The sequence below is a fragment of the Pteropus medius genome, unplaced genomic scaffold (genome assembly GCF_902729225.1).
Source record: "Pteropus medius unplaced genomic scaffold, Ma_sr-lr_union100, whole genome shotgun sequence".
NCBI classification, from domain to species: Eukaryota; Metazoa; Chordata; class Mammalia; order Chiroptera; family Pteropodidae; genus Pteropus; species Pteropus medius.
The window spans coordinates 2,516,868-2,531,320 of record NW_024354500.1 but is presented as its reverse complement, the minus strand read 5'-3'; the positions used below and the strand labels follow the sequence as shown (position 1 = coordinate 2,531,320).

The 14,453-nt window shown below is 34.2% G+C and overlaps 1 protein-coding gene across 1 annotated transcript in view; it reads left to right on the top strand.

The window, feature by feature from the left end:
* The window catches only part of FHL5 (four and a half LIM domains 5), a 29,750-nt gene extending 17,180 nt beyond the window's left edge, over window positions 1-12,570 (top strand). Inside the window, exons 3-6 of the mRNA XM_039853127.1 lie at window positions 669-843; window positions 1,762-1,931; window positions 5,651-5,837; window positions 10,399-12,570. Of these exons, the coding sequence (XP_039709061.1) occupies window positions 669-843; window positions 1,762-1,931; window positions 5,651-5,837; window positions 10,399-10,562 (696 nt within the window). The 3' untranslated portion in view covers window positions 10,563-12,570. The remainder of the gene's footprint in view (window positions 1-668; window positions 844-1,761; window positions 1,932-5,650; window positions 5,838-10,398) is intronic.
* Window positions 12,571-14,453: the final 1,883 nt, after the last annotated feature.

The following is a 14,453-nucleotide window of genomic DNA, read 5'->3' as shown; positions in this document are numbered from 1 at the left end:
CACTGCAAAACATAACTTTAATCCTCTCAATGATCTTAGGATATAGTTTAGGATGTTAAATATTAAAGAAGTTATTCGCCCAAAGTTACACAGATAAAATATTGAGTTATTTCTGGAACGACAAGAGTCTAAATGAATAAGTACATAATTTAAAAATCTATATTTTCTAACTTTAAATTAGCATCTCACTACTAAACCCCTTGTGCCTTGATACCTTTCACGCCTACAGCCCATTCCACCCACGATGCACATTATCGTACTTTTTCCTTTTTCTTCATTTTTTTTGCCTTTGTTTTAGTTAGATGATTTTGAGATTTTGTTTAGTTAAATATCAAACGATAATAGGTTATGACAACCTAAAAGCAAAAATCATTCCATAAAAATTCTTTCTTGTTTATAAAGGGAAGGTAGAAGAAATTAGAAGAAACAGAAGAGAGTCCATTTATTTTCAGTCTGTTGTTAGTGACCAACCAAGAAAACCCCAAGCTCTAGCTCTTAATTGCCCCAGAGAGTCTCCTCTTTATGGGTAATAGTATCAATAATAACTTTCCCTCAAGCTACCAGCACAACATACTGGCACCAGAGTCCCAGGAGTGTTCAGTTTTCTCTTATCAAATGCCCTGTTTTGTAGCAAATACTTTTAATTAACTTTATTCACTGTCTCGAAGGATCTTTGTTACAAAGGCCGGCACTGGCATGAGAGATGCTTCAATTGTGCCAAATGTAATCACTCTCTGGTGGAAAAGCCTTTTGTTGCCAAGGATGAGCGCCTGCTGTGCTCTGAGTGTTATTCTAATGAGTGCTCCTCCAAGTGCTTCCACTGCAAGAAGACCATCATGCCTGGTAAGATCACAGGGGGATTCTGGTGCCTAACCGAAGCTGCAAAGCTTTGAATTAAGTCCAAGCCTGGGAAAAGTATAGTAGCTAATAAGACCTTGCTTTTGAGAAAGAGAGCTTTCTTGCTATCTGTTGATCTCATTTAGTAGAAATAAAAAGGTTATTCTTTCTGTCTTGCCCAGGTAAATTACAGTGTTCTGTTTATTTTCATGAACTTAAACCATAGAAATATTTTGAACCAGACTCTGATAGAATAAAGATAAAATTTATACCAATAATACTAACACTGCATTAAACATCCTGTTCTAGAAAAAAACAATGGCACCAGAAAGCATTCTGTCAAAGGAGAATGGAGCCAACCATTGTTTTTGTAGCTTGACACCAACTGGTTTTGAGAGTCAATCATCTTCATTCTCTCTTAGAGAGGATAAGGATCAATGAAAATCATTAAACTTTTAGGCAAGCACTAGTTCTCCATGTTTTGATCCTCTTCTCAATCCCTATAGACAGCAACATAAGAACGTGATTCTCTCTTATATTCTTATAACAGATTCAAAGACTTCCTAGGAGACCATAACTGCACAACACCAATCTAAGGAGATTGTTCTCCCAGCATTTCTAATATCCCTAAAATTTACCTGAACCACAAGCAGCCTTTTAGAGTCTCCACTCATAGTACTTTCACATCTCAAAATTGTAGCTTACACGGCAGAAGAAGTTTCAGTGAAAGAGTGATTCACTGTTATCATGGCTGAACTCTATTTACTTTTTTTTCCAGATAAATGTTTTTGGAAATCAACAAAACATTTTTTATAAGAACAATTAGTTTATTATCTTAACTTTAAAATATATATTTTAAGTAATTTGCTTAAAAGAAAATAAAGTTGTACTTGATTTGTACTAACAGATTCTTCTGGGATACAGGTTCCCGCAAAATGGAATTTAAAGGCAATTACTGGCATGAAACCTGCTTTGTGTGTGAGCATTGCCGACAGCCGATGGGAACTAAACCTTTGATTTCCAAAGACAGTGGCTATTATTGTGTGCCGTGTTTTCAGAAGGAGTTTGCTCACTACTGCAGCTTTTGTAAGAAGGTAATTATCTAAAGAAGGTGAAGCTTGTGGAAACTTCCAGACCATTGCTTTTTAGCCTCACTATATATTTGGAATGAACTGATAATATCATGTTATATCTATCTTTACACATCCATGCCAGTTTGAATTCCAATATGTCCAAAAACACCACCTGTCACAGCAAGGAGGACCATCAACTTTGATCACTATAAATTTCCACCCAGAACATGAATTTAACATTCCAAAATCAATTGATTTGATATTCCAGTTCCATTCACTTGTATAAGATTTCATGTATCTATTAGAGGATATGCATCTCTCTTTGAATACAAAATATTTCATAGAAAATAATTTTCGATCCATTTAGTTTCATAAAAACATAGATTTGTCTCACAGAGTGATGAAGTGAACCAATTTAAACAAGATGTTTAACTCCTCACATTATGTCTCAGCAACACGAATGTCTTCTTGGCTTGAAGCTTTTCTGTTTCGAAAGGATGGTTATGCAAGGCTCAAGAGAGTGCTGAGATCGTCAGGGAAATTCATTAGACAGAAAGATAGAAAGAAGGTTAAGAGCTTTGACTGGTTTCCTTCGCTTCACTTCCAGTCCTAGAGTATCATGTAGGGCCCTCTGACTTGGATACCCATTGAAAATATGTTTTTCAATAGAAAAAAGTCATTTTTTTCAAGTAAACATTGTCCAATTCTCTTTTATTCTCTAAGCCTTTATGAGAAAAAGTTGCTCATCTCCATCACCTTGATAAATCTATCTGTAGTCCAAAAATATGTATTGATGTTCTCAAAGAAATCCTTGACCTGTGAGGCATCATAAGTTTAAAATAGCACTATAAATTGTACTGAGAAAGCGGAATCATGAAAACATATTGGATTAGTACAGTGGTTTCTAAATACTTTTGATTTATGGGCTACTTTGGCAAGTATCTTAAGACCTTTTATATACTTGCATCTGGACATCTAGAAGTTTCATTAACACTTTCTACAAATGCATATACAAACATGGATGCACACATAGCACACAAACATGCACGCAGTAATTTTCTAGGGATATTTAAAATACTACTACTGCATTTGAGGAGACATCAACAAACTCCAATTTATAATTATTAAATTATACTATAATGATGGTTGAAAGTTACAAATGATGGTAATATGACATAAAACTATCTTATACCTGAGACTTCCATTACTCTACCAGAAACACTGACTTAGAAAATGACTTTATACGCAACAGTCAGACCCTATGACCCTGTGAGGTGAAGCTCCAAAGAATTACGAGTCAATGACATGCATTTAGAAACAGATGCTGGTAATAAAGTGGATAGATTTATCTCACTAAGTTGACCATATTTGGGCTATGTTTCTTAAAGAATTATGTGAAAATATTAATGAGACTTGTAGGGATTGCCTTAAAACCATTTAGTGGGCATGCAATATAAAATTTCTTTTGATGCTATAAAGATTTAAGGAGGAAAATTCTCTAATACATCAGGTTCTGAGCACTGTTTGGGGCCAAATCACTGGCATTTCCCAGGTTATGGGAGCCTGTCCTATATTTAGGACATGATTTGAAGTCACCAAACATTTATGAAATGTTTATATTGGGTAGTAGACAGATCATGACATGCCAGATTATTTTCTATTTAACTTTTTAAACCACAAGTCCTTTAACGAAAGCCTGATATAAAAGTTTCTGATCAAGACGATCCAAGATGAAGAAAAACAATTAGTTTCAACCCAACCAAAGACTAAATATAAACAAAACAAAATAGAAAAAAAAACTACTTGACAATTGGGCCCTTAAAACTTTTTTCATAGGCTTTTTTGTGAAGCTAAAATTTATTTTTTCTCAAACAGCAAGTAACCTCAAACTGTAAGTTTTTTAATTAAACTTCTCAAGGTTCAAATAGAGTATTCTGCAATTCATTGGCTGTCATATACTAAATGCAAAATCATTATTGTCTCCACTTTGCCAGAGAAGAAACTTGTTCTAAATCCTGAGACCGATCAGTGGCAAAATCCACCCTTAGACATTAGACTTCATCCTAGCCCACCTGCCTCTTCAAAAGGAAAATAATCACAAGCAAACTATTTTTAATGTTCTGAGTTTCTTATCCCTAATTAAACAGTTTTACCGTACTTATCAAGGTTTTTGCTGTGAATACATTTTTCAAGCTTTGAATCTTTTAAGTGTTGCCTGCTAATCATTTGATCAAATAAATCAAAGGAATCTTGAATTCCACTGTGCCTTCTATAAGGCATTTGAAGTTAATAGGGAGTATTTTAAATTGCTTGTGTTCATACAGACCATCACAGTTCCCATTTACTTATTTAAAATAGTATACTTTTTCCTTTAGGAAAAATAACTTTTCTTTTAAATATCTTTAATTTGTAAGATATTTGTTATAAGATTTTGAAATATCTTTAGAATAATGTTTTCAAAAGTCTGTATCATAGGCAAATAACACTTTTTACTTTGTCAGCAATATGATGGCTTAGAATAGGCTCTATGTTTTCTGTGTCTATTTAATTGAAAACTGAGATTATAAGAACAATCTCTGATACCACCTTGCTTCAGCCATTATAAGACATTTACATGAGCACATTTTTGGTTCCACAGCTATTCCAGAAGCTCAATAGCCATGGATTTGAAAGAAGCTATGACTTAAAAAGTGTTGTACAAGAAGAGGTGTCCAATATTTACCCATGTCATTCTAAAGATAGATGTTTCTGCCTTTTAAAAAGTAGAATCCATGAATTAAACTACTTTAGAAAAAAGGTGCATTATGGAGGAATAATAACCATCTCTGACAAAAACCTTAGCACGTCGCAGGTAAAGGTTCAACATACAACCAGTGTTCATTACTTAGAGTCCTAAAGCTGAAAACTTAGCAATTGCCCACAGTCTCCCATTCATTCTAGATACAATGTTGAAATTGCTTTCCAAACACTTTTTCCCCTTGAAATTTATACATTTATTCAGCAAGGATTTATCAACTATTTATCAATACAAAGTAATTTCTCCTCAGAAGTGTATCAATGTTTAAGAACATGAGCTGCAGGTTAGAATGTTTGCTCTGTGATCTTGGCAAGTGACTTAACCACTCTAACTCTAAGTATTCACTTATCTCTTAGGGGAAAAAAATAGTCTCTGCTGTGGAGCAGTATTCAGAATGTTAATAGGTCATCCTTTAGCTCAGGGCTGAGGACTGAAAAAGCACTTAAGAAATGTTAGCTATCGCTAGCAGATGATGGTGCTTATCAATTCCACTCAGAGTTGCCACCACTGAATATTCTTAAACCCGGAGTAAAGCTTCCAAGAAAAAACTTTTTTTCAGTATCCTTAAAAGGTAAACGTAAAAATAAGAACATTGTAAAAAATATCTCAGCTCTAATGGCAGATCTTTGAAGACCAACAAGAAAATCATAGAAAGATGAGCAAAGGAATCAACAGGCAACTTCTTTCATATCTTCCTGGATCCATTATGGCCCTGCTTCTTTTCTGTTCCATTATAGAATAAAAATTAGGATATTTCTCACTAGTTCAATTTAATCCCTATAGCCTTTTGCTTTTCATATCAATTCAAAAAATCATAGGAAATGGACATCCTGACATAGGGTGCTTGAGTAGCCCAAACCACATGTGGACATAAAAGAGAATCACGAAAGTTCTGAATTGTAATGGCTCCCACAGTCATTGCTGTTTTGTGATCCTTTGGCAGGTGATAACTTCAGGTGGGGTAACGTTCCGGGGTGAGCCATGGCACAAAGAGTGTTTCCTGTGTAGTGGCTGTAGAAAAGAGCTCTGTGAAGAAGAATTTATGTCCAGAGATGATTATCCATTCTGCTTGGATTGCTACAATCGTCTTTATGCCAAAAAGTGTGCAGCCTGCACCAAACCCATTACTGGTGAGTTCTTCAGTTTAATGCGGTCTTACCATGAGATAGTTACAGCTATGTAAATGCTATCTAGTTAATTTAAGAAATACAAGTGAAAAATGGATAATCTTTTTCTTATGTTTCCTTTTGAGATAAACACACATGTGTACTCATATATAAATGTACATATTACACAGACCCCTCGAGGCAAGTATAGAGTATAATTTGGGTAGCTGTGCTCTGTAGAGGGTAAACAATGCTAAACTTAATGGTACTGACACTAAGGAGTGTAATAGTCTGGGAAAGAAGGAGAACAGGATCGGCTGAGAGGTCAGAAAAGATCTTCATGAGGAGGCCTGATCTAAACCAGACCTTTAAGGATTTGAGTGGGAGGAAGAGATACTTAGAAATCAAAATCCTGCTTAATTCCAAACAAGGGTGAGGGGCCTTAAAATAGAAAACTTTTTTATTAAATGTAAGTATTGCACAAAAATTCAAAGCTGTACTAATTAGGGTAACATAGATTAGGAATTAATTAAACTTCATTTTAAGATGCTTCTAACAAATGTATTATCTTTCCTCTATTCACTTACAATAAGTTGTAATTATACATAGATGAACTAAAACAAGATAGCATTCTGCTGAAGAAACAAAGTACATGTGACATGATGTGAAAATAATATAAATGGTAAATCAATCTGTGTTAAATAGATTTTCAAGGCAAAAAACGCATTACATTTTCCTCAGAGACACTTCTCAAATGTTAATCCTATAGTAAAGGAACTGAAGCTAACATGACACCTGAGGAACCCAGCGGCTGTTCTTTTAGGCAATTTGTATCACTGAATAATGTGGCAGAATTCCCCACTCCTAGAATTCCTAGATTATATTTCATCTTCTTAAATTCAGTTTATGTAACATAGAATTAAAGATTATTTTATCCCTCTCCTCCTCCTCCATCTTTAAATATATCGCAAAATAAAAGTTGAGTCTTTACGAATCTTTAAAGAAAGAAAATAGTTTCACTGCAAGCCCAGCATGGCAGGCTTTCACGGACTTGCAGGGGAGGGAGAGAATTACCTGGGTAAACACTGTACAGTCTTGTTTGTCTATCAGGGGCACCATGTTTTTCAGAATCAGGGCTACATCGGGCTGCAGGCATGTTTTTTTGGCCTGTCCATGTTTGGAAACTATAATGTAATGTAATATAATATAAAATCCATCTCTGTGCCAAAAGTAAATGAAAGAGCCTGCCAGGGGTGAGACAACTACCCTTATACTCTCTGGTTGAGTCACTGTCATATGGAGCTAAGTGGCTGCCCTCTTATGTAGGGCCTATCTTCTCTGTTCCTCATGCCTTGTTTCCATCACTCAGCTACATCACCTTTTAGCCCTATCAAAAGCTGGCTTTTATAATCCCATATGATCAGTCTCCAAAGCTTGGGCTCTTAACCACTCTACTCTCCTGCCTTTTACACATCTGACAATTCCCATAGTCAAAAAAATAAGCCATTGTCTTTATTGATTTTTAGCTAGAAAATGGGACTTCCAGAAATGCAACAGTATTTGGAGCTCTAAAATTTCCTTACTAGAATCTGCCATCATAGCCCAACACATTAAGTAGACTTATTCTAGAACTCTTTTGGGTGACTTAGGAAAAAAAGGGTGGATTTATGATGAAATGAGAAAATTAAATGACTCAAAATGGGTTTGAAAACTTTGGGGGACCCAAATGACTAATACTAGTCTGCAAAGAGTCAACACAAACCCTGAACTTGACGAGTTTCAATTCTGATCTATAATAGATTCATGTGTCTAACTGATTTTTTCTCATGGGTTGTTGCTGGTCAATCAACTGAGCCCAGCTTTTTAAGATTCAGATGGCAAAACCACATTGCTCTGCATGTAACACAAAGATGATTAGGAATCAGAGATTTGACCCGAAAGTAATCCAAATGAGGATTATGTATTTAATTCAGAATACATAATTCAGTCTTTTGATAATTATCTTAATCTTCTTTTGGCTTAGTGACAGAGATACCAGAGACTATTATAGCCTGTAAAAACTATCAACTCACTTTAATATTTTTGATCTGATTCTTAAACATATATATTAATATATATATGTCCTACAGTAGTATTTCTTTAAAATTGAGCTATTTGAACTACTATATCATAGAGAATTCTTATATTGTCATATATTTATCTTCTGAAAGTTGCATATTCATGCAAACAATGTCACCTTAAGGAACTACTTTATAATGTCTTCAAAATACTGTTTTAAATTAACTAAATCTATAAATTACCCAGTATAATTTTTTTAAATCCCATCACAATGCATTTGATTCATCTGAGCAACTCGAGGTATAACTATATATATTTTTTCTCCTCCTCCAAGATAAGATTAAACTTTCAAACTTTCTGGGATAAATGAAGCAACTTCATGTAGTGAGAAGTGCTCTGGACAAGGGGGTAAATTACCTTGGTCTTGCCTCTACCTCTGACTACTGTGTGACAATGGGTAAATAATTTGCCTCTGAGGCACTTATTTGCCATATCTGAAAAATAAAGAGTTGGACAGGATTACATCTTAGCTTTCTGTTTATTTTGACTGAAAGGAGTTTCAAATGTTATGATTTCTTCACAAAGGGATGCTGTTTCATGTTATTTATTTTTTTTACAAAAGGTAAATTCAGACTTAATTTGGTGAAGTTAAAAGCTTAGGCTGTGAAACCAGATAGTCTAAGATTGAATCCAGATCTGCCACTTACCACCTTGGTGATTTGGACAAGTGGTTGAATTCTCTGTCAATTTTTGCATGCAAAGTAGGGTTGATGATAATATCTATCCCATGAAGGTGAGGTGAGAGCTCTGTGAAGTAATATGTGTAAAGGGCTTAAAATGTACTCAACAAATGCTAGCTCTTGTTCTACTAAATTTTCAGGAGTAAATAAAACCAGGTAAAACAGGTACCAGACACCTGTTTTCTGGATGACTTTCTCACTGCAAATGACCCTCATGACCTGAGAGGAGTAAACATATCTAAAATTGAAACACTTTATAAACATCTCACATGTTGAATTAGGCCTATCTTAAATTCCTGCTACCAGGTTCTTCTATTTTTTCTTCTTTATAAAATTGTAGAATTACTTTATATTTGCCACTGTACAAGCTTACTAATAAAATCAAGAAAAACTCATGACCATCAAAATTGCTAGATGTGTAATGATTAGTTTTATGAAGAGATGATTTATGTATATATAGAACATTATTCTTACAGTCAGCTTATTAATGTTTTGATAACATTAAAAGAATTAATAGATTCATCACTGATTTACTCTTGTTAGAAAGTAATGATAGCATCATAAATAGCAAGCTATAAATTTAATCAAGGAAAGTAGAGGAATTTGATGTAAATTTATCTATGAACTAGTAAATTGTATGTAAAGACATCAAATAACATTTCTAGGATGGAAATAAAAGTTTATTATCATATTTAGTTTATCTGAAATAAAATGTTTATTCACTCTTTTGCTTCACCATCTCAAATGGCATATTTGGAAATTATATGTGAATCAGCACATGAACTATTTTAGCCTTATTGTATTGGTAATAAGCAAATCATAAGAAGTTCTTAGCACTAAGATCACTTAGCAAATAAATAAAGATTCAAATCTAAGGCGTCCAACCTCTTCCCAATTTCTAGACCTTTTCTCCTTTTCTCCAACTCCTCTAAAACAATTCCTTGAACTGCACCCTGGATTCATATTAAAAATATAGAGAATAGAGTCTCACTGAACTCAAATTCTACTACCTTTTCAGAAGCCCCATAGCTAACTTAATTCCCAAGCTGAAGTGCTGGAAGCTGACAAGGCACTTCTTAGAAATTAATCATTAAATAGCCTGGCCTCAGTGCCAGAGTAATCAGATTCACAGATCTTTGTCACAAGCCCAGGCTAAAGTTGTCTCTGGGCAAAGTAATAAGGTCGTCCCATTGGGCTAGCTACATGATAACCTGGACGAGTTCGCTATTTGGGGGTTTTGGAAATTGTGTCCCAAACCATAATATGACCATGGGACTTTATCCTAAATAAAACTAAATATGTGAGAAGAGAACTAAAAGTCATTAAGACATCAGACATCAGGCTGGGAAGTACACGTTTATTTTATGTTATCTTAACTTTGACTGTAAGAAAACAAGGGCAAGAAGGAGAAAGATATTTATACTTAGATATCTCTGACTTGAAAACCTATACATACTTTCTTCCCACAACACGACACTATATTTCCTTGTCTGTCTTACAATCCTTATCTGTTTTGCAAAACATGTTTTATATACCCAGATTCTATCTACTTTTGTAGATTATGAGAAAATCTGGCTGAGAATCAGGCTGAATATCAGAGGAGGAACTTGCCGATAGGTGACATTCCCAATGCGGGCCACCGGGGGGCAGCATTCTGTTTTAGGTTACTTACCTCTACAAAGTCTTGCTCATCGCTGTATCTCCAGTTCTCAGAGGAGTTCCTGATAGAATGCCCTATCTATTCATTGAAAAAAATAGATTATTCTTTTTCTCCAATTCCTTTACAGGTCTCAGAGGTGTCAAGTTTATCTGCTTTCAAGACCGCCAGTGGCACAGCGAATGCTTTAACTGTGGAAAGTGCTCAGTCTCCTTGGTGGGGGAAGGCTTCCTGACCCATAACAAGGAAATCTTCTGCCGCAAATGTGCCTCCGGGGCTGAGACTGACGTTTAGAAGGAGATAGTCCTTCCGCACCTAAAATCCACCTTGCTTTCGTTCTCACTAAATCCAGAACTTGGTTGAAGTAGTATTTCTGACTTACCTATTAGAAAATATTAACGTAGAGTTTATAGTGTGAGAGTTTTTGCACATATTCTTATTGAACTGCATTATAAGAGCTCCAAAAAGGCACAGTCTAACAGAAATGAATATGTACTCAATCGCAAGGAACCTCTCCTTGCAAAATACTGCACTCTGCTGTTAGAAACATAGGAAAATATCTCTTTATCATAATCAAGTATATGACCTATACGTAGAAGTCATGCATGTTATTACTGAAGACAAATGATTTTCAAAACTGCAGAGTAAAAAGGAAATTAAGAGATCAAATTGAAAGGCATATGTAAGACTGTTTGCATTTCTAACAAGCTAGTTACACATAATGTGATGGATTGGCTTTGAATAGTAGGAGAACAATGATCAGTGAAAACATTTAAGAATTCTGTCATTTTGTCATTTTATTGCTCGCACATACTGTTTCTGAAAAAACAAAGCTGCAATTTGCCCTCATCCACACTGCTTTCACAGCTAGTTGGTTTCTATGTTTAATCAATGGAATTTGAGAATTGTGGGCACCATGGCTCTCATACTCTACATAGATATAAAGGAGTTCTTTCTACTTGGGACAATTAAAACATAGGTTTCAACACATTTTGTGTTAAATATATTTTCAAAGCCCACAATGATTTTTCTAAATACTTACAGATTCCATGAAAGAAAATGTCTATTCTTTCAAATGAGCTAACCAGGATAATCATTGTCCCTGAAGGCAAAACTTTAAAGTAAATAGATCATTAAATCATCACTTGTGGAAATGAGTTTTAGGGAAGGAATTGAGTATGGGAACATGATTTTCATCCAGATATCTAAAGGCATAATAGAATGCATAATTAGCTCTGAGCCTCATGCATTTTGACTTCTAAAATTACATAGATGATTAATGGAAAGATATAAAAGTGGGTTTTAAAGAAATCTAGTAATAATAAGAACAGAGAAAGAATAATTCACTGCTGGAGATTCAGGACCTGTAAAGCAGTAGAGTATAGCAATGTGGGCTGTAGAGGACCCCTTACACGTTCTTCCACCCCTGTGCCACCTAGCTCACACATGCCAACTATGCCCCAGAACTTCAGCCTCCTGCATGACCCAGAGGTGCACTCCCAACCCGAAGCAACCATTCTAAAATTACATTAGTTTTTATTGGTCGTAAGAGAAGTAACAGCCTTAGTGAAAAATCTGTCACCATATGTTTATCAACTGGTGACGACCCTACCTAGCTGCTTCTCTACAATATTTTCCGCATTATGTGGGACAAATGGAAAGTAACCTCTGCTCTCTATGGTCAATTATCACCCTTTTTAAGTGTCACTTGGTTGGGATAAAGAGAGGTTAGGAGAAGAAACCCACATAGTCGTAACATTTTTATGTATCTACTCAGATTACTACATGGTATAAAAAGTTCTGATTGAAATTTAATTATATGTTGTGGCTGATCACAAATGATTAAAATAACATCACAGGAGACTCAAAGTAGTTATGGAAACAATTTTTGAAATAGTTTAAAATGCAAGAACATTTGGAGATGCTAACGATTTAGATACTAGTAAAAGGTCAGGCTACATAGGTTACTTCAAGGATATAATTGTCTCCTTTTGTACTAATGCCAAGATAGTTTCTCATATTCACTTTATAAAATGTAAGAAAAACTATCAGTATTTTTCCTCATTTGTTTGAAATTGCACATGTGGAACTAAATATGCCAATTGTTCTATGAGCTACAAAATAATAGTTCATTACACATTGAGAAAACCAAACATTGGATGTCTGGATAGATACACAACGTGTAACAATTGTCTCAGTTAACCAATTACATATAAACATACAAAATGTAATGTTTTCTTAGTTAAACAATTGTTAATATTTAGGCATTTTGCAGGGATGGGGGCAGTGAGTATGCACATGATCTGGCTTGCATTTTATCTGTACAATTAAAATTCACAAAATCATTTCCAAGATACAGATGTTGTTATTCTTTGATATAGTATATATAGTTTTGCATATAAATTTCATATTTAGAATGTAGCAATTAAAGTAAAACTTTTATACCATATACTACAGTTGATTTCAGGCCAATAAAGGGAAAAGCTCTCTAACTGACCCATTTAAAGATGGAATTGACTGCCACAGGAAGCAGTAGGCTCCCAGTGATTCAAGGAGTGGCATCTGCACAGACAGGGAAGCAGTTAGAAGCAAATCCTGTGTAATAACAACTGGATAGATTGGAAGTAACAGAGCAACTGTGCCAAAGAGCAAGAAGAAATGATATTGCTAAAAAAGAAAGGATCAGATGAAGGGAGAATATTAACTCTTAGGCTATATCATGCAATAGAAAGTTACTAATTGTTCTTAAATAGGAGAGAAAAAGCATTACAACAGTGTTTGAGAAAGATCATATTAATGATTCTGTGTGGCCTAGAACTGAAGAGGATAAGGTTCAAAAGACTAGGTCTCTAAAGAAGTAATACATTTGGTTAGTGGCAATGGAAGTGAAAACAGAAAAGCGATAAGTAATGCAGACCATATTTGTCAGAGCTATATTTGTCAATATAGATGAGTATGCGAGTCAACAAATCAAAATATTTTATGTTGCTGTGTTGGAGTTAAAAATGACAAAGAAAAATGCAGAAAAGAATTTCTGCTTCCCGGATAACAGGTAGGGTGCCCAAGGGTTCAATTTCCACTTAACCAATGGATCTTAGAATAATTAAGGTCTGTTAGTTAAATGAAGTGTGATAGTGCTACAATCATGAGTTCAAAACTCACATAGTCACTATAACTTAAAAAAATTATGTTGCATATTGGCGTGAAAGATTGTCAACCATTGTAAAAATGCATAGCACTAATAACAAATGGTCTTGGTTAAAAATCACCACAAAACTTAGTACCACAAATGAAAAATTACTCCAAAACATGTCTGATATTAGTTACATCATTTTTAATTTAAGAAAAAAATACTTTTTAATCTACTTGGGATATTAATCATAATTCATATTTTAAAATAATTGTTATAGTATATTTTAGATATATTTAATTGAGCACATAAATTTTTCTCAAATACATTTTTATATAGATGTTTATTACTGAAATAATACAGTTTTTATTTGTTTTTCAAATTGTGGCTTTCAGAAGTTTCTTATGCCAAATAAATCTGCATAGTATATATTTCTCAAATTGTTTTTAGATCTTTATTTTTACATTAATTATATAGTAAACAGAGTAGGTATGTAATAACTTTGTAGTGATTCCTACTACAATTACATAAAGGAAGTATGATGACTTTTATCTTCTTGTCTCATCCATTTTTCCAACACCCTAATTAACTATATGTTCAGACATTATTTCAGGGCATTAATAAATAAATAACAGAATTGATTTTTGTCTGACACAAACAGTAATGCATTTCCTCTAAACTACATCTGTGCTCTTTCTTACAGTGAACAAATTTTAAAATATTCTAAACTAAGAATTATTTTATTTATAATTTCTATGATTCTACATATATCTATCACAAATAGCTTACTTCAATTGATTTTTCCTGTTTTGATTGAGATCATCTTTGCTAATCTCTTATTATTCCTACATAATAGGAATTGTTAGAACTCAGAGGTTATATACTTTTATTTTACCTAAAGCAAAATTTGTATCTGTAACACAAGCCTTCACGATACATTAGCTAATCCATACTAGTTAGGTTCTCTCCAGAGCTGTGTTAGATTAAGCCACTTAATGTCAGAATGCGTTTCACAGAGAAATATTTGGAAAAACATATCTCACCAAACATTTCTA